The sequence below is a fragment of the Canis aureus genome, chromosome 18 (genome assembly GCF_053574225.1).
Source record: "Canis aureus isolate CA01 chromosome 18, VMU_Caureus_v.1.0, whole genome shotgun sequence".
NCBI classification, from domain to species: domain Eukaryota; kingdom Metazoa; phylum Chordata; class Mammalia; order Carnivora; family Canidae; genus Canis; species Canis aureus.
The window spans coordinates 49,323,667-49,345,826 of NC_135628.1; the positions used below are offsets into that span (position 1 = coordinate 49,323,667).

General features: G+C 38.2%; 1 protein-coding gene across 2 annotated transcripts; it reads left to right on the forward strand.

The window, feature by feature from the left end:
- The first annotated feature begins 398 nt into the window (after positions 1-398).
- LOC144289004 (hyaluronidase-4) lies at positions 399-20,559 on the forward strand. Of its 2 annotated transcripts, XM_077857183.1 has the most exons (4): positions 399-1,114; positions 12,942-13,937; positions 18,017-18,106; positions 19,835-20,559. In XM_077857183.1, exons 2-4 carry the CDS (start codon positions 12,960-12,962, stop codon positions 20,234-20,236), a joined length of 1,470 nt encoding a protein of 489 aa, XP_077713309.1. In that variant the 5' UTR covers positions 399-1,114; positions 12,942-12,959; the 3' UTR covers positions 20,237-20,559. The 2 variants fall into 2 exon arrangements, 1 of the variants encoding a protein (XP_077713309.1); XR_013357063.1 differs by lacking the exons at positions 399-1,114; positions 12,942-13,937 and adding an exon at positions 17,020-17,670 and having other exon boundaries at positions 19,835-19,882.
- Positions 20,560-22,160: the final 1,601 nt, after the last annotated feature.

Here is a 22,160-nt window from a genome sequence, read left to right on the forward strand (position 1 = left end):
ATCAAGGTAAAGAGAAACTTATCCTGGATGAAGAGTATAATTCTTTAGGGGCTGAATAGCCTTTCTTTTTTTATCCCCTTCAGGCCCAGTAGGGAGACCAGTTCATCTCTGCTTTTGTAGTTGGTCCAATTGCTAAACTCTGAATTCTACCTAGGAAGATCTTTATATTTAAATGTCCTGGGGTCATGGGGCACCTGGCTGGCTCAGTCAGAAGAACATTCGACTCTTGATCTCTGTGTTGTGAGTTCAAGCCCCACATGGGGTGTAGAGATCACTAAAAGAAATAAGTAAATAAATAAAATAAAAATAAATGTCTTGAGGTCAAACACCTTTGCTACTTGTCATTCTACATACTCTGTGAAGTTGAATGGTCTGACTGGCTCTGCTACACCAGAAGAAATATTTAATTGATTGCTCTGATAATGAGTCCTGAACATACTTCATCTTTGGGATCTCTTATCTCTGCACTTAGGATTTCTCTCTCCAAAGGAAGGAATAGTTCATACCTCTGCAATTAAATTTTTTTTTAAAATTTAAATTTCTGATTCAATTTCATGTTTTCAGTCTTTGGATCATCTCACCACTTCTTGTTTCAGGTTTATATTATATTCTTTTCTAAGGGCATATGCTGAAAATGATGCAGTAAACACATGTGCTTAGTTCTAGTAAATTAATGTTATATTTACTCAGGATGATGGCTAATGCCTTGTTAAGGGTTAAGACAGCTCATTAGAATCTATTTTTTAAATAATATATATTGTAGTACACATAGATTTGACCTCCTTTTTTCTCTTTAATCTGGAAATCTTTTAAATATAGTTTTCTTTACCTCTCTATTTTCCAACTAAAGTCTCAATCAAAGTTTTCTTTCTTTCTTAAGTCAGTGAATTTAAGTTGGGTGTTTTCAGAAAGCAATTGTCATTTCTACCAATATGCTTTCAAGAGAGTCTGAGTTTGGTTTTAAAGAGATTTAATGCAAGCCTCCAGTTTAACTTGGAGGACTGAGTCACCCTTGTAATGACATGTTTCTCTGAACCACCACAGGGCATCCTTTGCCACTCAATCTCTGCCTGGCATCAGGTGACTAAAGAGCCAGCAGGAGAACAAAAGAAAGGTAAAATATACTTTCTATCCTGTTGGGAAAAATTTAAGGACTATTTTTAGAAATATGCTCTCTTAGGGGAGTTAGAAGGAAACTTACTTTGTTCCTTGGAATACCCCAATTTCTTTTCTGGACTAACTTATTTACTTCTTATATACTTTACTTTTCAAAATGTGAGCTTGCTTTTATGAACCTAGCACTCTACAAAATATATCTGTCACTGATAGTTTAAGTTAAATTTCAGTTAGTTTTTTATTTGTTATAAATTTATATTTGAAAATGATTCTTATTAAAGACTTATTTCTCTTCTACATGCACAATTTCTTTGAAAAGTAGCTTTTTGCAGTATGTTGGGTTATTATAACCTAATACTTACCTTTTCATAATATCAGAATGTATTCCCTGAAGTAGATTAGAAAACTAACTGTAAATAAGCCACAGAAGAGACACTATTTTTAAAATATTTTTAATAACATAGCTGTGAGGAATTCCTCAAGCTAACTTTATATACCTAAATATTTTCTTTAGAACATAAGTGCATTTCTTGATTGGATAAAATCGATTTTATTTTTGCTCAATTTTTAATGAAGGATATTTTTAAAGATATGTTCCATAGTTATTATCATAACTACCATGATGGGCAATATTAGAAGACTGTTATTTAGAAAAGGAAATTCAGTTTTTAGGAAATATATGGCATTTAAAAGGGTTCAAAAAATGGATTTTTTTTTTTTTTTTTGGTTACACAAATGGGTTTTAAGTTTTGTTTTCAAATACTAATAATGGGATGAATACTTAGAGATGACAATCAACAGCACTTCAAATAAGAAAATCTCTCAGTAATTGGGAAGAAGATATATATATAGATAAGTAGATTTAGATTTCCAGAAAAGAAAGAACAAATGCCAAAATGATAAAAGAAGATAAATCTTAAACCACTTGATCCAGAGACAGGAAATCTTAAAGTCAAGAAATCTCCTAATGATGGGGAAAAAAAGTTGTCTACTTCAGTGGCTACATATATCAAAGGTAAGGTGAAAGATTTGAAAAATTATGAGTTGAATAAGGTAATGTAGGCAATAAAATTGGTGTCTCTAAAACCTTTGCCAGTTCCTGAATAATTAACTTAAGTCTAGAACCATTGTTAATTGAGGTACTTATCTTACAGGTAGCTACTCACATTGTAGTGATAGCTAAGAAAGTTTAGTTACATGATTTATTTCAGCCTTGTTTGTAAATTCAGTTTGATGACGGAGGAAAGATATCTTGCTGAAGTATTCACAGATTCTTAACATTTAAGTGGAGTCCCAAGCAAAGAATTGAAATGGTGTTAAATGGAGAAAGTTAAGAAAAACTAGAAAATAAGTTATAAAAAATTCATGTGCAAAGATTCAGGTTTCATATTCTTTATGATTTTTTTTGAGAATTATAATGTATACCATATTGTCTTAGCAATAAGCTTCTTTGTTGGAAAAATCTTTATCAAGTTCAGTAGAGTTATATTTATACTTACATCATCATCTATAATTACTTGTTTGTTGAAATATTAGTGTCCTTGGTTTTAGCACATTCCTTGACTTTTTCTATGTATAATAGAAGTGTAAATGCTGTGAATTTCTAACAGGAACAGTTTCCAGTTGTCTTTTTGACAGAACAAAGCCTTTCACCTGAGCACCGGTCTAGTGTTCATTATAGGTCCAAATGAATGAATTCCATTTTCCCTCTTATCAAGTATATTTGAAAAATCCTACTCTTCAAGGAGCACTATATCTTAGACATATTCTACTGGATGGCTCCAGAATTGGCTCTTATTCTAGGCTGGCACTGCTCTGCCTCCGTCATAGGCATTCCAGAACAACCTTGCTGCATCCTTAGTCTAACCCAGAACCTGCAAGTGGAACATTTCTGCAGTTCCCCATTCATAGGAGACCCTCTCAAGGTTACATTTGGAAATTAAAATCTATTTCCTAATATTTTCAAGGTATATGGTTTGGATAATTAGATTGCATGCAATTATGGCCTTGAGTAAATAACCTTATTTTTTAAAAATTAAAGTCTGTGTATGAAAAAGTATTTATGCCATATTTATTGTTAACTTGCATGACTGCGAAACTCAGTTAACTTTTTGTTATTGTTTGCTATTGTTTTGTTATTGAAAGTTATTGTTAACTTTCATGACTGCAGAAACTCAGCTTTCTTTATTAATCTCCAAATGTAACAGAGTTCTCATCTCTTATGAATGGGCAACCAAAGTAGAGAACACGTTCTCTAATGATCTGTTTAAAATATATGCAAATTGTTGATTAGTTATATACTATCTTTGGTGTTTCAACAGTTTATAATTATTTTATTAAGAAACAAAGCATAATCCACTTGGTTGCACAACAATACGTATTATTTATTATTCAAACTTGATGGAAATTAGCCTAACTGGCAGGGTCAGTTGCAATCAAGAGCGCATCATTCATCCAGCAGGTGTACCTGGAGTGAAAGCCCTAGCCTTAGAAGGAGCTATGAGATAGCTCTGTAGCTCCTTATACAAGATCCAAACCTAAAGAGTGAAAAAAATACAGGTGAACATGACTTCACCGGCTCTTACTTTTATTATATGCCACAATCTTTTCAGATAACTTAATTTTGATGAGCTTGACAGTTTATCATAAAGTTTAGCAACAGTTGATGGAGATATTTCAGGTAGGAAACATTAGTTGCAATGCCAAAGGGCACTGCAAACTCAGGTGTAATTCAGTTGAATACCAGAAGATTAGACCATAGTAATGATATGTCCGAGAGCAATCCAATTCAGAGAGATAGGCATCTTGAATAGAAAATCTGTCCTGTGTGAAAATGCCAGCAAGAGGGCTAGAGTTGCAGCGAGGCATGGGGAAGGGTGATGGGCAATATTCTATCCCATATTCATACATTTTAAAGATTAAAATGAAATTTTAATTTTCAACAGCCAAGACTTCAGCTCATTGGCAGAGAATAGACATCTATATTGTGTTTGGATTTATAAAATGCTATCATTACTTATCATCACTACTCCCCCCAAAAGACAGTATTGTGACACACAGGAAAGGCTATTAGAAACAATAAAAATTAAAATTAAATAGGTAAGACCATGAAACTTTTTCTAGTGTGTTGGATGGTAACTAGCCCTGGAGTCTAAGTTTTTATCTTTCTTTTTTTTTTTTTTAAAGATTTTATTTATTTATTCATGAGAGATAGAGAGAGAGAGAGCGAGAGAGAGAGAGGCAGAGACACAGGCAGAGGGAGAAGCAGGCTCCATGCAGGGAGCCCAATGCGGTACTCGATCCCAGGACTCCAAGATAAGGCCCTGAGCTGAAGGCAGCGCTAAACCTCTGAGCCACCCATGCTGCCCATGGAGTCTAAGATTTTAAACTCTGCTACATACTGGCTTCTGTTATATTACACTGAAATTTCCTTATTTTGTCTTGTAAAATAACACAAAAGGATAGCTGAGCAGAATTTTTTAAAAGCAGTAAGAGTTGAGAAAGGATTTATTACAGGAAAGTGTGAGGAAGAATAAAAAGAAATAAAAAATAATGCCGTGAACATCTGAAGAATTAAAAAACTGTCAGAATTTAAGCTTTGTCAAAAAAGTCTGATTGGATAAAATATAATGGAATTGAAGTGCTTAGGAAAATTCAAGGAAAAATGATCTGAAGTTGAATAGGTAAAATGCAGCTACCTGAGTTTTAATTTAAAATTATGCTAGATAAATAATTGAAACTAATACATAGTCAAGGAAGTAAGGAGAACCAAAGCATCTTTTTCATATTCAATTTCTCCAGGCACTTTTATTGTTCTAACTAGAATTTTGCATTGTTTACAATCAGACAAGGCCTATTACTCTACAGCATATTTTTCTACTTGTAATAAGTAACAAACTCATGTTGTGTACCACATTTTGTGGTGCATAATAATACTAATCATTTTCTTCAAGCCTATCTTCTGTGTTTCTACTGAGCATCTCCTAAACCATTAACCCCATTAGTTTTTCATTACCATAGATAATTAACCAAACTGTAATTAGCCACATGTCAGAATAGAGTGGTAACTTAAAACTGGATGATGGTATTCACTTCCACTACAAAAAAAAAAAAAAAAAAAAAAAAAGGAGGAGGGGGCTTTCTTATTTCCTGAAAAGGGCATTTCTTGCCAGATTTCAGCAGATCATAGCATTTTCTCAAATAACTTTATAAAGAAATAATCTTTGTAATAAAAGCCAACTCAGATGTTACCTTTTTAGGAAGGCAAGCCTGATTCCTTAAAGTCAGAATCAATTTGTATCTTCCTTTTTTGTTTGTTTCAAGAGAACTTTACTAGTTTTTTAATTCAAACAATGGTTTTGAATAACTGGTACATTAACATAGGACAAAATCCCAACAGAAGTTGCCGCTCAAAGAAATTTCACCTACTCTTTCCCTCTACCACCAGCTATCCCTCCTAGAGGCAAGCAACATAATTCTTGAGTGTGCCTCCAGATGCATTCCTTAGTACTCAAATTACATGCATATGCATGCACAAATAAATATAAACACATTCCTTTCTCAGAAAAATAATGGCGGCATTCTATACACATCTCACTTTTTAAAAATGTTAAATATGTGTACGGATATGTATATAAAACAAAATATACCTTAAAGAATAATTATGGTATCATGAATATCCATATCAATATGTAGAAGCAACTTCATCTTTTGCTGTAAGTGCATAGTATTCCATTATGTGGAAATCCACAGTTTAACCACTTCCTTAATAATGGCCATCTGTTCCCAACTTAATAATTATAGGCAATGCTACTATGAATAACATAGAAGCAGAATTTCTAAGTAAAAAGTTTTATGCATTTGTAATTCAGACAGAAATTTCCAGTTATCTGTTTCCATCGGGAATACATCATAGTTCTTTACTCTTTCCTCATTACAAACAGTTTGGAGTCTATGCCTGCATATTTCACCTTGCTCAGATTTTTACCTGGCTGAAATATGTATGCCGTACAGAGAGATGGGTGCCAGCTGGAAAGCCAGGCCAACCCTAATTTCCCCCAAGGTATTGCTGTCAGGACTCAGAATATGAAATTACGCCATTAAATTAAATCAAAATTTTGTGATCTGGCTACAACCTCTGGCCTCTCGTGTGCCTGTCCTTCCACTCCAGCCCTGTACCCTGACATTCCCATCTAGTATCTGGAGAACGCAGATCAAACTCTCCTGTGTAAATATGGCTCAGGTCCTCAGGCCTGAGGTTGGGCCTCCGCTCCCAGTTCCTGTGTACCCTGCCTGGTCTGCCACCCAGCTCTTCCAGTCAGTGGCTTGGCTCATATCTTGGGAGGAAGGAGGTGTTTTCAAATATCATCTTGACTATGGACACAGAAAGGACTTAAGTTAACATTTCACAAACCATTAGATTGCTTTACAGTTCAAAAACTTTAATTAGAAAGCTGAAGATTCAAATCAACCTAATGTTATTTTAAGGAGCTTAGTTAAAAACAGGTTGACAGAGAGAACATTTTATTCAAAATGTGGTCCTAAGACTTTGTGTGCTTTTCCAAGAAAGCTGTTGATCTTGGCTGCAAGAAATTTCAAGTCCTAAAGGAAAGTAATAACTTTTTGACAAAGACTAAGTATATACTCTTGCATAAGGACAATTACATTCTCTTTCAGATCACATTTCTCAAAACAGAAATTGTTCTTGCTTCATAAAAAATATGGCCTTCCCCCCCGAAGGGTGAATTTTCCATTAGCACGAGTGACACTGAAATAGTCGTTTTTATGTACTTAACAGAATTTAAGCTTATATTTTAGGAAGACTGGCAGGGAAGCAGTTTCATACAATCAAGATAATCCAGGAGTTTTAAAATTTGTTCTGATGGAGGGATATCGTGCTCTTTGATAAAGGCATGAAATAGAGTTGTAATAAAATGAGTACATAATGATGAATTTGGGGACTTAAAGAGACATTATCACATAGTGGATTCTATTATAAACCAAGTTTATAAGATATTGGCACCAAGTTTTTAAGATAAATGTATGGGGAAAACTTAAGTGAGAAACTTCTATCCATTACAGTATATTTTTTTCTTCTGCTGGAACATCCAGCTTTCACAGTATTGATATTTCACAATACTGATGAGAGAAGAACTTAATCATTAGGAGAAGACACTGATTGACAATCTAAGTCAATTGACAATGACTAAGGCAGTAACATCCTTTAAAGGAAAGAATAGATGCCTATTATTGGTTTTGCTTTAATGAGATTTTATTAGAAAGCAGGTCAGCAATTAGCTCTACAGAGCTGAGGGTACAGCTTTGAACTAAGTGGTTCTGCTGTATCTTCCATTCTTTTTTTTTTTTTTTAAGATTTATTTATTTATTCATGAGAGACACAGAGAGAGAGAGGCAGAGACACAGGCAGAGGGAGAAGCAGGTTCCTCACAGGAAGCCTGATGTGGGACTCGATCCTGGATTCTGGGATCATGACCTGAGCCCAACCGCTGAGCCACCCCGGCGTCCCTATATCTTCCATTCTGATAAATATTTATGCATATATTTGTATTACTAGCAACAAAATTTCACTTTGGTCAAACCTTTCCTGAAAGGCTTGGAAATAAAACACTGCATTTTTAAATTTCTCCCCAAAATGGGGTTCACTGGGATCCCCGCTTAGGGATCATGACCTTCAGGATACTCTTTTAAATCTTACTGATTGGGGGGGGGATCCCTGGGTGACCCAGCGGTTTGGCGCCTGCCTTTGGCCCAGGGCGCGATCCTGGAGTCTCAGGATTGAGTCCCGTGTCAGGCTCCCAGTGTGGGGCCTGCTTCTCCCTCTGCCTGTGTCTCTGCCTCTCTCTCTCTCTCTCTCTCTGAATAAATTTAAAAAATAAATAAATAAATCTTACTGATTTAGGGGCAGACACTTGGCATCTTAAAGTTTTGATAACAAAATCTCAATATCATGAAAAAAAGAAATAAGAGTTGTAGATCTGGAAAATTAATTCCTCCTACCAATACATTGAGATGGGTGTGGGTATGTATATGTTTAGAAGCCTTCCCAGAGTCTTCCATCTATTTAGAATTTAGAGTTGCAGTCAAAATTAAAACAAAACTAGCAGGATTAATTTATAGATTTATAATATTATTATATTTCTCTTCTGGTGATTGATACAAATACTGTAAAATTCTGAATATCTGGGTTGCAGCACTCTCATCTCTATCCTGGATTATTGCAAGAGCCTCCTGTTGGGCTTCCTGCTGCTTCTCTTTTGTGCTCTTTCCCTTCTGGGCTTGCCTAACACAGCAGCCAGAGGAATCCAGTTAAACCCAATTCAGACCAGGTCATTCTTCTCTCAAAACCTTCTAATTCTTTCCCATCTCACTTAGAAGGAAAGCCAGAGTCCCAGCAAAGCTCTACAAGACCCTCACACTTACTTCTCTCTTTTACCTGGCCACCAGTTTCTTTGAAGTTCTACAAACATGGCAGGCATCCTCCTGCCTCAGGGCCTTTGCACCTACGTGCCTCCCATGCTTTCTCAGACATCCTTCAGGCTTACTTCTTTTCTCTTGTAGATCAGTGAGGCCTTCCCATCTACAATGAATCCCTGCTTTTTTTTTTTTCCATTACAACCTTCCAATGTACTATACATTTTATGTACTCATCATGTTTATCATTCGTCTCCCCTGAAAAGGTTTAAACCTTAGAGGGCAGGGTTTTTTGTTTGCTTTGTTCACTATTGTATTCCTAGTACTTACCGTGGGAAACCTGGTATATAGGTGCTCAATAAATATTTCTTGAACACTAACTACTGCCTTCACACAGGTGTCAATGCCCCGAAGACTACCTGGACCACACCTACAGTTGAATGAGTTGGGTTTATTACATGTTACAGCAAGGGAAAATGCGCAGCATGAGGAACTGTGAGGTTTCTCAGTAAGAGGGTATCAGCAAGAGCCTGGGAATAGAACTTCAGTTTTAGTTGGGTCATCCGGCAGAGGGTCTAAGAAAATGGATGTTTGGTCCATTGGATGCTGTCAAAAAGCCGGAGCATATCTATAATTGGGTAAAGAACAGCAGTTGTTCATTCAGCAAGAGAGAGGGATGTTCGATATCATATGGGGGGCACGCTGACCTTGTTTTATAATTTTTTTTAAATTATTATTTATTTATGATAGAGAGAGAGAGAGAGAGAGGCAGAGACACAGGCAGAGGGAGAAGCAGGCTCCATGCACCGGGAGCCCGACGTGGGATTCGATCCCGGGTCTCCAGGATCGCGCCCTGGGCCAAAGGCACGCGCCAAACCGCTGCGCCACCCAGGGATCCCCTGACCTTGTTTTTATCTGTGCTTGGGCAAAATGAAAACGTGGCCTTGCTTTGTTTCATTTTGTCACAGCCTGAGATCAAACTTGTTTGAGGTTGTTATTCTGTGAAATTGTTAGTCTGACAGGAGAATAACACGGCATGGCTCTAAGTGCCTCCAGCTTCTGAAATCTGGATGTTGCTTTTGTTTTTCCCCCTTAAATGTATCACAAGCAGCTACACACTTGTGGGGAAGGAGTGACTGGAGAAATAGGTGTAAGGAGAGGATAGAAACTTCTCTGTTCTCTGCAGACTCTTGTATGTCCACATGTCGGGCCTGTCTCACAGGGGACCCCCCTTTTTCACCATCCTCCACGTCGGAATGGGGTGAGGACTGAGGCCTGCTCAATGTAAGGCAGTCCCCCCTTTTCTGTTATCTTTGTCACATTCCCCACTAGTGGGCTAAACAAGTCAGAGCAGTTTCAGCTAAGCCTTCCTCATGGTGGCTCTTCTTTCTACTGCGGGAGGGGTTTGAGGAGAAAGCTACCTCCCTTTCCTCTCGGGTTTTCAGGATTGTGAGACTTTGCTGGGAGTTATTTGTTCAGGGGCTTTCAAAATACCTTCACAGAACTTTCCATGGTGAAGGAAGGGAACTAGTCCTTCGTATATGTTCCCAGAACAAACCCTATTCCCACAAAGAGAAAACTAGGTGATAAAATCTAGGGGTGACGTCCAAGTGAAACTCCTCACTTATCCCCACCTCCGATATCTTGCCCCCAACGCTTCCTAAAATTCCACCAATTAGAGATTTGCTTAAAGAAGCAAACCTTCCCGGGATGATTGTAAGGAAGCAAAGAAGGGTGTTGCTACTGGTGACTCCTGGTTCAGTGTAACTGCGCAGACAAGAGACAGGTGGAGCTGGGCGGTGAGGATTTGAGTGGTTCACAGCGGTCCTGAGGCCAAGGGCACGTTCGGAAGGGCAGGCATGGGGAGGTTCCCTGATGCAGAAAGGAGGGTGGGAGAAGCAGCCAGCCAATGATTGCACAGTGCAGGCAGGGGACCCCAAAACTTGCTGACAGGTGCCGAGTGAAGGGATCTCCTCTCAGCGAGCTATGTTTAATTAGGTGAATGATAGAAGGTGCACCAGCACCCTGTCCTGCACACGCAGGAAGCAGAAAGCTGAGACCAAACAGGTGACGCAGGCACTGAATTGCCCTTTTTCTTTTTTTCTTTTTTTCTTTTTTTTTTTTTTTGCTTGTATTTGTTGTGTAAAGCTGCACATTTTATTAGGAGTTCTAGGGACACCTGGGTGGCTCAGTGGTTTAGCACCGCCTTCAGCTCAGGTCGTGATCCTGGGGTCCTGGGATCGAGCCCGCATGGGGCTCCCTGCCAGCAGCTTGCTTCTTTCTCTGCCTGTGTCTCTGCCTTTCTCTCTGTGTCTCTCATGAATAAATAAATAAAATCTTAAACAAAAAAAAGGAGTTCTGCCTACCACCTGCCATGGAAAGTGCACCTCCCATCCATCCACCAGAATCTGGGGAATAAGGAGGAGAGAATCGCTTGGTAACTTTGTAATGAATGGGCGAGGATTTCTGAGGCAGTAATGAGGGGGTTGACCAAAGGGAAAACAGTAATCAGTGGAAAGCAATGTTTTGAATAAAACTCAAAGCAGAAAGTGTTCTGATAGGTTAGATTTTTATATATACATATATAGCCTTCTCTAACATAAAGTGAATTTTAACTTTAGCAAAAGCTTTTTCTCCCCTATTGATGAACACATGTGCAGATAAATCCATTTTTCTTATCTTGAGGCAGACTATAAAAAAAAATCAAAGATAAGGAACACTTTTAAGGACCATGATTCTTATCGTATTCATAAAATTATATTCCCTTTAAAATACCATTCTCCTGGGGCGCGTGGGTGGTGAAGCTGGTTAAACATCTGCCTTCTGCTCAAGTAGTGATCCCGGGGTCCTGGGATCACCCGGCATCAGGCTCCCTGCTCAGTGGGGAGCCTACTTCTCCCTCTCCCTCTGTGCATCCCCCTGCTTGTGTTCTCTCTCTCTCTGTGTCAAATAAATAAAATCTTTTAAAAAGAAAATACCATTCTTTTCAAATCATAATTTATACCTTCAGTATAACATATATGTTGATAAGCGAGGTAATCTTACCCATCTTTGTGCTATGGAGGAATACAGATATCTATTCAATTTATGGATGAAGAAAATATCTACCTCCATAGCACTTGAAAACTGATATTTTTGTATCTATCCATTTACTTAGTACTCCTTAAATGTCTTTGAATAAAGCTTTTCATATTATTTTAGTAATTGGTCTGTTCAGATTTTCTAGTTTTCATAAATTATTTTATTTATTTATTTTTTCGTAAAGTATTTTAAATTTTGGTTTTACCTCCGTGTTCTAGACCTAAAAAATGTTATACAGTTTAGCTGGTGACATCTAGTGGTGAAAAATGTTGATTACATACAACATGCAGCGCTTGCAGCTTTGCTGATACTCAAAAGCCACAGATTCCATGGAAAAAAAACCTATGTCAGTCGAAGTTTCTAGTTGTAACCAATCAAAACAAAATCTCACTGATTTGAGCCAAAAAGTGCTGTCCCAGGAGGACAATGTTGCCACTTAACACCAACACCATGGATATGTGGTTCTGGATGCCCCAACAGGAGCTGCCACTCCTGGACATGGGAATTTCTGGCACCACCACCTTTCAGGTTCTTTGGTTCTTAAGATGTCAATTCAAAGTCTAGGGTAGGAAGAAAGGCACACACACACACACACACACACACACACACACAAGGTCTAGAGTAGGATGGATCTTGGCCACTAACACATATGGGTACCCTAGCTGCAAGGGAGCCTATGTAAGCATCTGGACGTTTGCGCTTACTTAATGAAACAATAAAAAGTTATTATAAGATTAAATGAGATGACTATTTGATAAAGTATTTAATCTTGGTGCCCAGAATTTGATGAGTTTTCCAGAATGATAGTTGATATAATTCTACATTTTTATTCAATCGTGAGCTTTTTTTGAGGGTAAGGACCACATCTTGTTCATTTTATATTCTGGACATAGGGCATGAAGTTCTGTGAGTGTTTTTCTTTTTTTTTTTTTTTTAGATTTTTAAAATTTATTCATGAGAGACACAGAGAGACAGAGAACATAGACAGAGGGAGAAGCTGGGAGCCTGATATGGGACTCGATTCCAGAAACCCAGGATCACTACCTGAGCTGAAGGCATACGCTCAATCACTGAGCCACCCAGGCATCCCAGTTCCATGAATATTTATTAAATTGCACTGCTTGCCTCTGAATAGAAGCAAGCTTCTATTCTACCCTTGCTTCTATATCTCAATTTATGTATAGTCCTCTTTCAAACCTTTAAAGAAAAAGCACTTTAAAATAGAAATATATACCAATAATAATAATATCCATCCAGTATTTGAAATTTTTTCCTCCAAATTATCACTAATAGAAAATTACATCTCCCTACAGGTCTTCCACAGTACATTAATGCAGAAGATAAGATTTTATCTTATGAAAGTATTATCTGATGGACAATTAAGGCTTTGTGTTGTTCAACCAATACATCTCACATCATGGCTGCTCATATTCTTCATTCTGAAGTCTATCTCCTCTCTAAAACCTGCCCGGCTTCCAATTTATCAAAGGAAACCTTTTATAGCTGCTTGGAATGCCCCAACGGATCAGTGTTTGATAAAATACAATATAGGATTAAATTTGAAAATGTTTCAGGTTATTGGAAGCCCACTGGCCAAGGCCAGGGGGCAAAATATCACTATATTTTATGTCAACAGATTGGGATACTATCCATGGTATACATCACAGGGGGTTCCCATTAATGGGGGTCTCCCCCAGAACATAAGTTTGCAAGTGCATCTAGAAAAAGCTGACCAAGATATTAATTATTACATCCCTGCTGAAGATTTCAATGGACTGGCTGTTATAGACTGGGAATACTGGCGACCTCAGTGGGCCCGTAACTGGAACACAAAAGATGTCTACAGACAGAAGTCAAGAAAGCTGATTTCTGACATGCAAGAGAATGTATCAGCTACTGATATTGAATATTTAGCCAAAGCAACCTTTGAAGAAAGTGCAAAAGCTTTCATGAAGGAAACCATCGAATTGGGAATTAAGAGTAGACCAAAGGGCCTCTGGGGTTATTATTTATATCCTGATTGCCACAATTATAATGTTTATGCCCCAAATTATACTGGGTCATGCCCAGAAGAGGAAGTTTTGAGAAACAATGAGCTCTCTTGGCTCTGGAATAGTAGTGCTGCTTTATATCCTTCTATTGGTGTCAGAAAATCTCTTGAAGACAATGAAAACATTTTGCGCTTCTCGCGATTTCGAGTGCATGAATCCCTGAGGATCTCCACCATGACATCCCATGATTATGCTCTGCCTATATTTGTCTACACAAGGCTAGGCTACAGAAATGAGCCCTTATTTTTTCTTTCTAAGGTAAGACATCCCTTGCAAAGATGGGGAGATTTCCATCCTGTTCTTAAAAGAGACTTTTTTTTTTTCTTCAAAAATTTATTTTATCTATCTATTTATCTATTTATTTGAGAGACAGAGAGCACAAGCAGGGAGAGGGGCAGAAGGAGAGGGAGAAGCAGACTCCTGCTGAGCAGGGAACCCCATACAGGGTTGATTGCAGAACCCTGATGTCATGACCTTAGCCAGAGGCTGATGCTTAGCCTACTGAGCCACCAAGATACCCCTAAAACAGACATTTCTTTGTTAATTCTCTTCTTTGAAGAATTCCCAATTATGCTCTTTCCTAAGAGCGTAATTGTTCCTTTAACTACCATCCACTTAGACTCTTTATTTATGCCAACTGAATCTTAATTATTTATCATTCTTTTAAGGAACATGGTATGGAAGGAAGGTTAGAAGGCAATAAGAACAACTCCTCCCCACTTTCCTCCCCAATTGATGGTGCTCCCTCATGATTGGCCTTTATTGGGAGCAGGTTGTGGTGGACCAGCTGGAAAGTCAGAGAGGGGATTTTAAAATGGAGTAGTTTGCTCACACATGTGAAAGTGTAATTGGAAGTGTTCTTGCTTCTGGCCTCACCATCTAATATCAAGAGGAAAATATTTTCTTTTTAATGTTTTTAATGTTTTAATGTTATTAATGTTATTTAATACCGGTTTTGATAAAAGGTACAAGAGAGGCACAACAATGTGAACACATGTAACACTACTGAACTATACACTTAGAAATGGTGAAGGTAGTAAATTTTATGTCTTTTTACCACAATTAAATAGTTCTTAAAAATTAAAAAAAATTTTTTTTTAAAGGCATAGGGGCATTACAAATCTGCAAAAAGTAGGTGGATCTATAGATTTAGCCATCTGGTTTATTCTTGACTCTATGACCATAGCTAATGGAAAGTGGGTAAGAATGGTGCAAGTTTTTAAATTCAATCATAAATTCATCACCAGTCCATGATTTTGCAATCCTAGGTTAAAACTTACAAATACAAGTTTTAGTCTATTTATTTTACTATTGTATCCAAAGACCTCCCATAAACCACAAGCGTAACTTTTAAAATAGATGAACTTTTGGCCCAATTATCTCTCCCTTCTTCTCCCCTTGCTACTCTACTCACTCAGATGGAAACTTCTAGAAATAAAAACTTAGGGATCCCTGGGTGGCGCAGCGGTTTGGCGCCTGCCTTTGGCCCAGGGCGCGATCCTGGAGACCCGGGATCGAATCCCACGTCAGGCTCCCGGTGCATGGAGCCTGCTTCTTCTCCCTCTGCCTATGTCTCTGCCTCTCTCTCTCTCTCTCTCTCTCTGTATGACTATCATAAATCAATAAAAAAAATAGAAATAAAAACTTAAAAGCAGATGACACTCTAGTGGTTAGACTTGGATAATTATGTGTAAACTTACTATGTTAAGAAGAGTTGAGACTTGTTCAGGCTTTCACATGGATGGTATAGTGGTATTTTAAGATATTATTGGATACTATGGGCTTATCACATTTCTTCCTTCCCACCATTACAAGTTTCAATTCATCAGTGTGTCTTAAAATATAAAGATGTTCTGACTGTGAGGCACCCAAGGGAGAAGGCTCAGGAAACATCCAGATGAGGATGTTAGTATGACCAGTAGGTATCTATGGAGCATATAGGGAGTACAGCTTAATCCTCAGAGGAAGAAAAGGCACAGATGTATCGGGATTTGGTAAATGCTAAGCCTTGGACACCATTGATGAGGTCAGTAAGAAAAAAAGTCTTTATTGTGAACTGATATTTGTACTTCCAGAAAAGTCAGCAACAAATGATTAATAATGATAGGAAATCAATACTACCCAGGAGGTTTAAAAAGTTCTCTAGAACTGCTTGACCCTGGAACTGAAAGTTAAATACTACTTCCTTCTATGAAACTTCTTTACATTTTATATTTGGCTTAAACAAGTTTCTATCTTTGATGATAATACATTTACTTTTGAAAGAAATAAACTTTAAAGGATGAAGTGTTCATATTGAAAGATTAGACTACTGGTACATTGTGCACATTCTATAAACCTAGATAAGCTTCCTTGAGTAGCTATAACCTCAGAAATGTTTCTGTTCTAAGGAAATAAGGAACAAAGGTTAGGGTCTCATTAAGAAACAGCTCTCAGGCAGCCCTGGTGGCTTAGCCGTTTAGCGCCACCGTCAGCCCAGGGTGTGATCCTGCAGACCTGGGATCGAGTCCCGTGTCAGGCTCCCAGCATGGAGCCTGCTTCTCTCTCTGTATCTCTAATAAATAAAAAATATTTAAAAAAAAAAAAAAAAAAAGAGAAGAAGAAGCAGCTCTCTTTGACAGGCCCAGGAATCATTCTGTAACATTCTGAAAACTTTCTGAATGGGAAGGTATTTCCAAATATTTCAAACCATCAGTTCAGCCACCATTTTACTATACCCTCTGTAAAAATATGCCCACAAAATTTTTGAAACCTGATATTCATTTACACCAAGTCATAAATGACAAATAATGGCTTCCATTTCTAATCTTCCCCAAGATAGCTGCACTTTATTTTTAAGATATTTTTATTTTTAAGTAATCTCTATACCCAATGTGGGGCTCGAACTTAACAAACCTGAAATCAAGAGTCATATGTTTCACTGGCTGAGCCAGCCAGCACCCTGATATCTGCACTTTAGAGTAGTCGTGTATGTGTGTGTTTGCACAAGTATATACAAACACATATAGTTAGGATTACAAAAATGATTTAACAGTAAGTAGCAAATTTCCTCACCTATCCAGACCTCAGTGTCTTAAGATATACAATGAGGCACTATTACCTGCCCTACCTACCTAGCTGTAATATTATGAAAATCAAATGAGAAAAATTGAGACGCTACAAAAATATATGTAATATAGAGTTTCTGATTCAGCATGGTAAGAAGCCTGGACATTGCCACTCCATCCTAACAAGTGAAAAACTAAACAGACTGAAAAATCAAAGCTTCATAAAAAAAAGAAAAAAGAAAAATCAACTATTTTTAGATTCATGAGGACACAAGACAAATTCCTGTCCTCAAAATTTGAGAGGCAGACAGGTGAATACAGAGAATCACAACTTACTAGATCAGAAATCTCTGTGGGAACCACTTCCAGAGTAGGGAAATCTGAATTACAATTGATGAGTTGCTAGAGACTCAGTGAGGACAAGTCTGAGAAATAAAAACTCCAGGGGACTCAATCATGGGTGGGTATGTACTTTTGTGAGTTTTCCCTCTAAAAGCTTATCAGGTGCTCACAATGAATATCAGAGAAAAATCTTCTTATGCATCTAGCAAGGGGCAGGAGAAAAAGAACTGTTTTGAATACTCAAGAACATTCTGTTCTTCTTAACAAGGTCTGCCCTCAGGAGAAACTATTTAACCAGAGCCAAACCTACTGGGGACTTAGCAGAGCCTAAGTGAGGGGGGCAGGGGGAGGGAAATACTCAACTCCAGTTGGCTCTGGTCTCCCACTTGCAAGGGAAATGCCCTGCTCTAGCCCCATCTAGCCAGCCTATCTCACCTAAGAAGGGGCTAGACCAAATTAGAGCCTGCAGGGCCTTAACACTGTATTGCTTTGCCTCGTCCTGGGATCCAAATGACACAAACCCCCTCCGGGTCCCTGTGGAGGCAAAGTCCTCAGGGGAGTGTTGCAAACAGGGAAGAGAATTTAGCTAAGAGGAATGCAAGGTATTCTTCACATTCGGAGAAGAAAAATTTCTGGGTCATGTACGGATGGCTGGTTTGTGTGCATGTGGCCTTAGTTGACTTTGATTAAACAGCTTCTGTTGGCTATTTCTAGGCTGTCATCAAAATAATATCCTGTTTGGAAAAATTCAAGCTTTTCCTTAAAAATATTTAGTATGCTCTTCCATGTGAATATGGAGTATAATTTTGAGCCTTGTTTTGTTCAATATCTATTTTACTCTGAGAACTAAAGAATCATCCTATTATATTGAACTCAACCTCGAATCCTAATCCCTGGCATGCTGTTTTATAGCCAAATGAATAATGAACTCTATTGTCTTCAATCTAGCAAGATCTAATCAGTACTATTGGAGAAAGTGCTGCCTTGGGAGCTGCAGGCATTGTTATCTGGGGAGACATGAATTTAACTTCATCTGAGGTAAGGCAGTACCTTGAAGGTATAGTTAATATTATTTAAAGTATTTGCTCTTTTCTTTTATAGCTAACTCCAGTCGGAGCTCTCATGACTCCCACAATAAACCAGCTTTAGACTTCAAGTCCAAATCAGTGCCTAATACATAGAAGGAGCTCAATAGTATTATTAACTTTTGTTAAGATAGTAATCATATTACTGACATTTGTAGACTATTATGTGCTGGGATTGTGTGCTAATTGCTTTTTGTTTTGGATGTGCTCACTTACTGGTCATAATAACCCTAATGCGGTAGGGTTATTTATTTATAAATGAAACAAAAGAGGAAATCCAACTAGGGTAAATTAACTACAGTTTGACTGGAGCCCTTGCATTTAACTACTACATACAATGTGTCATATCCTATTTTGAGAAGAAGAAGAAGAAACATATGGTAACTTTTTAATCTCTGCATTGAATCTATTTTTTCTTTATGGAGAAGTTAGCTGAAAATTAATAGCATTTAAAATGAGACCTATATAGTTCTTTTCAAATTTCTCCCAGCTCAGATATTATTTACCCTAATAAGTCTTTCTAGTTTTCCCCAATCCACATTAGTCACAGCCTCTTCTGTATTTCCAGATGCTGTTTGTTTATATCTCTATAATACGATATGTTTGCCTGGAATTGTAATGCTCATATCCTCAACACTTTTTGTTAAATTGAATTTTTTGCAAGTTCATGATGATATGACATTATTCTTAGGATTGCACAGGCTCAATTTGTTGCTGTCAAGGTATCTGTCATGAAACTGTGACAATATAAGGTTAAAGTTTCCTCTGTCTAATATAAGAATTTGGTAGAAGTAGGGAGAATCAATTCCTGACCCTCTAGGTGTGACATTCCCTCCCCCAGCCCATGCGGCTCAAGAGAGGAGCTCCATCAGGAAGCTGAGTGCACAAACCAGGTGGCCTCTGTTTAGAACACATAATCGGAACCACAAAAAAATGACCCAGTCAGCCTTCCAGGCTTTCCTGTGTTTCAATTGTGTACAGATGTCCAGAATCCAGGGCAGTTGATATTTGAACATAATTAACAGGAAAATCTAGGAAGCTACAGGTTGCCACTTAACAATTAACTGGTAGAATATGAGAATTCAGGTTCCTACACAACCCTGAAAGGTGGCCAGAGGACAGCAACTCTGGCATGATTTCTAATTTGGGTTTGTTCTTTTTTTCACATTCCATTAATGTGGGGGGCCAGAAGGAGAAAAAAAGATGTAAATGGAAAGAAGGCAAGGTCATCATATGCTGACTCTGGGACCCATTGACAAGTTCAGTTGCTTAGCCCTAGTGTAACCTATTCTCCATCTCCTGCCTCTTGGACTTGCTTCCTTTCTTTTTTCTTTTTTCTTTTTCCCTTGGAAGGATTATATTTATTCATGAGAGAGAGGCAGAGACATAGGCAGAGGGAGAAGCAGACTCCCTGTGGGAAGCCTGATGTGGGACTCCATCCCAGGACTCTGGGGTCACACCCTGGGCTGAAGGCAGATGCTCAATAACTGAGCCACCCAGGTGCCTCCTTGCAGCTTTCCTGATCAGGTTCCCTGTGTTGCAGCATCTGAGCCTAAGAGATCAACAACAGGAGCCAAATGTTAGGTTTCACTCAGGTCCAAAGAACTGCCTCGTGGGCCCAAATGCTCTAATCCTATTAGTGCCAAAACCCACTAAAACCCATTTGTTTCTACATTTCTAGGGCAACTGTACAAAGGTGAAGCAGTATGTGAGTTCTGACTTAGGACACTACATAGTCAATGTGACCAGAGCGGCTGAGGTGTGCAGCCTTCACCTGTGCAGGAGTAATGGGAGATGCATAAGGAAGGTATGGAAAGCTCCTGATTACCTGCACTTGAACCCTGCAAGTTACCACATAGAGGCCTCCAAGGATGGAGAATTTATTGTGAAAGGAAAAGCATCTGATATGGACCTGGAAGCGTTGGAGGAGAAGTTTTCCTGTCACTGTTATCAGGGATACGAAGGAGCCGACTGTAGAGGAACAAAGACGGCTGACGGCTGCTCTGGGGTTTTCTCTTTTTCTAGCTCACTAATAACACTATGCCTGCTGGTTTTAGCAGGTTATCAGAGTATCCGGTCATGACATAATTGAATTTAAATGGAACTGTGTGCCCTGTAGAGTAGTCACTTAAAGAAAAGATGAAACTTAGGACCTTTTTTTTTTCTCTTATGAAATACATTGAAAAGGTAGCATAAGCAGACATTATGTACGTCACTTAACATAAACAAGAGCATATTGCTTTATTTGGCCCTGATTTGGCTAAGAAACCAGATCCAGGAATAAAATCAGTGCAGTCCTCTTCCTTACTGGAATGTTTAAGTTGTATTCAAACTAGACCTGTATATTTTAGTCTTTATATGAACATATGTGTATGTACATCTACATATTAAATTATTGATTTCAAAGCCTGTGGGTGTTTTTGTTTGTTTGTTTTGCCTAGAAATGTATTAAGGACAGATTGCTAAGCAATTATCTGAATCAATGGAAGAAGTCACCTCAGGGTATGAACTGGTCACTCGATCTACTGAAAAGGACCAAATGCAAAGTTCCTTGTCCTAGCCTAAGGTTCACACTGGGCTTCTGTTCCCCACCTGAGCTCACTGAGTGCAAAACTAGGTCCTGATGTGGCTTCTCATGGGAGGTGCAGAGACTGAGGCAAATGGAACTGTTCTTAACTCATTGCAAAGCCATCTATTCCAATATGGTGCTTCTCTTACCCACTATGAGTCCTTCTTTCACAGACCTTGGCAATTTAAACATCGTAAAAGGCTTCAGGATAGTAGTCACGTTTGCCTAGGCTGACATTGCTCTAAATCCAGAAATTGATGTCATGCTAATAAAAATGTAGTTTGTGTCTTTTGCAACAAAAATCATCACTAAAAATATATTTAATAAACACTTAAGGGACCCAGAAGTGCCATTGAGAAGGGGTTCTACCAAAAATATTTGATATTTTGGTTCCCACATATAAGTTTTTAAGCAGTGGTTTAGAGTCAGTTTGAATCTAATTTGAATCATGCTTTCATTATTCAACTGGATGTGCAACTCTAGCTAAGTTATTTATATTTCCCATTTTCTCATCTGAAATTTGGTAATACAGTTCTCAGCTCAGTGGATTCTCAAAAGTAAATGGAATAGCACATCCCATGCATACTTTGGCTCTTATACATGTTGCTAATCTTCAACTATCTTCCCTTAATCATCAAAGTAACAGAAACACTTAGAATAAAACAAAGTCTTGGCCAATTTCCTCGTTCTTCTTCTTCTTCTTCTTCTTCTTCTTCTTCTTCTTCTTCTTCTTCTTCTTCTTCTTCTTCTTCTTCTTTTTTGAAGTTTTTTTTTATTTCTTCATGAGAGACCCAGAGAGAGACAGAGACCCAGGCAGAGGGAGAAGCAGGCTACATGCAGGGAGCCCAATGCGGAACTTGACCCCAGGACCCTGGAATTACAACCTGAGCCAAAGGCAGATGCTCAACCACTAAGCCAGCCAGGCGTCCCCAATTTCCTCTTTCTGATGTTATGTTTTCTTTTTTTTAAAGATTTTATTTATTTAGTCATGAGAGACACACACAGAGAGAGAGAAAGAGAGGCAGGCTCCATGCAGGGATCCCGACGCGGGACTTGATTCTGGGACTCCAGGGTCACACCCTGGGCCAAAGGCAGGTGCTAAACTGTTGAGCCATCCAGGGATCCCCATTATGTTCTATTTATAAACCACTTATGCGTTGTTGAGAGGCATGTTCTACCCCTGGAGAAAATTTACTTAGAAGGTAAACCCTAGATACATATAATGCTATAATAGAAGGCATCTTTTCTCTTTTCTAGGAAACCTTTCAATCCAAGTGTGCTGTTTTTAGCTCTGGGTCCAGCTTGTCAGACTATTGGACATGGTTAAGGTCTAATTTCTAAATGTGAAATACAAGTGAAAACAAAAAACTTTTATAATACTATGAATGAGAGGTATCATTGCATAAACTTTTAAAAATTTTATTTTTTATATCAAAGA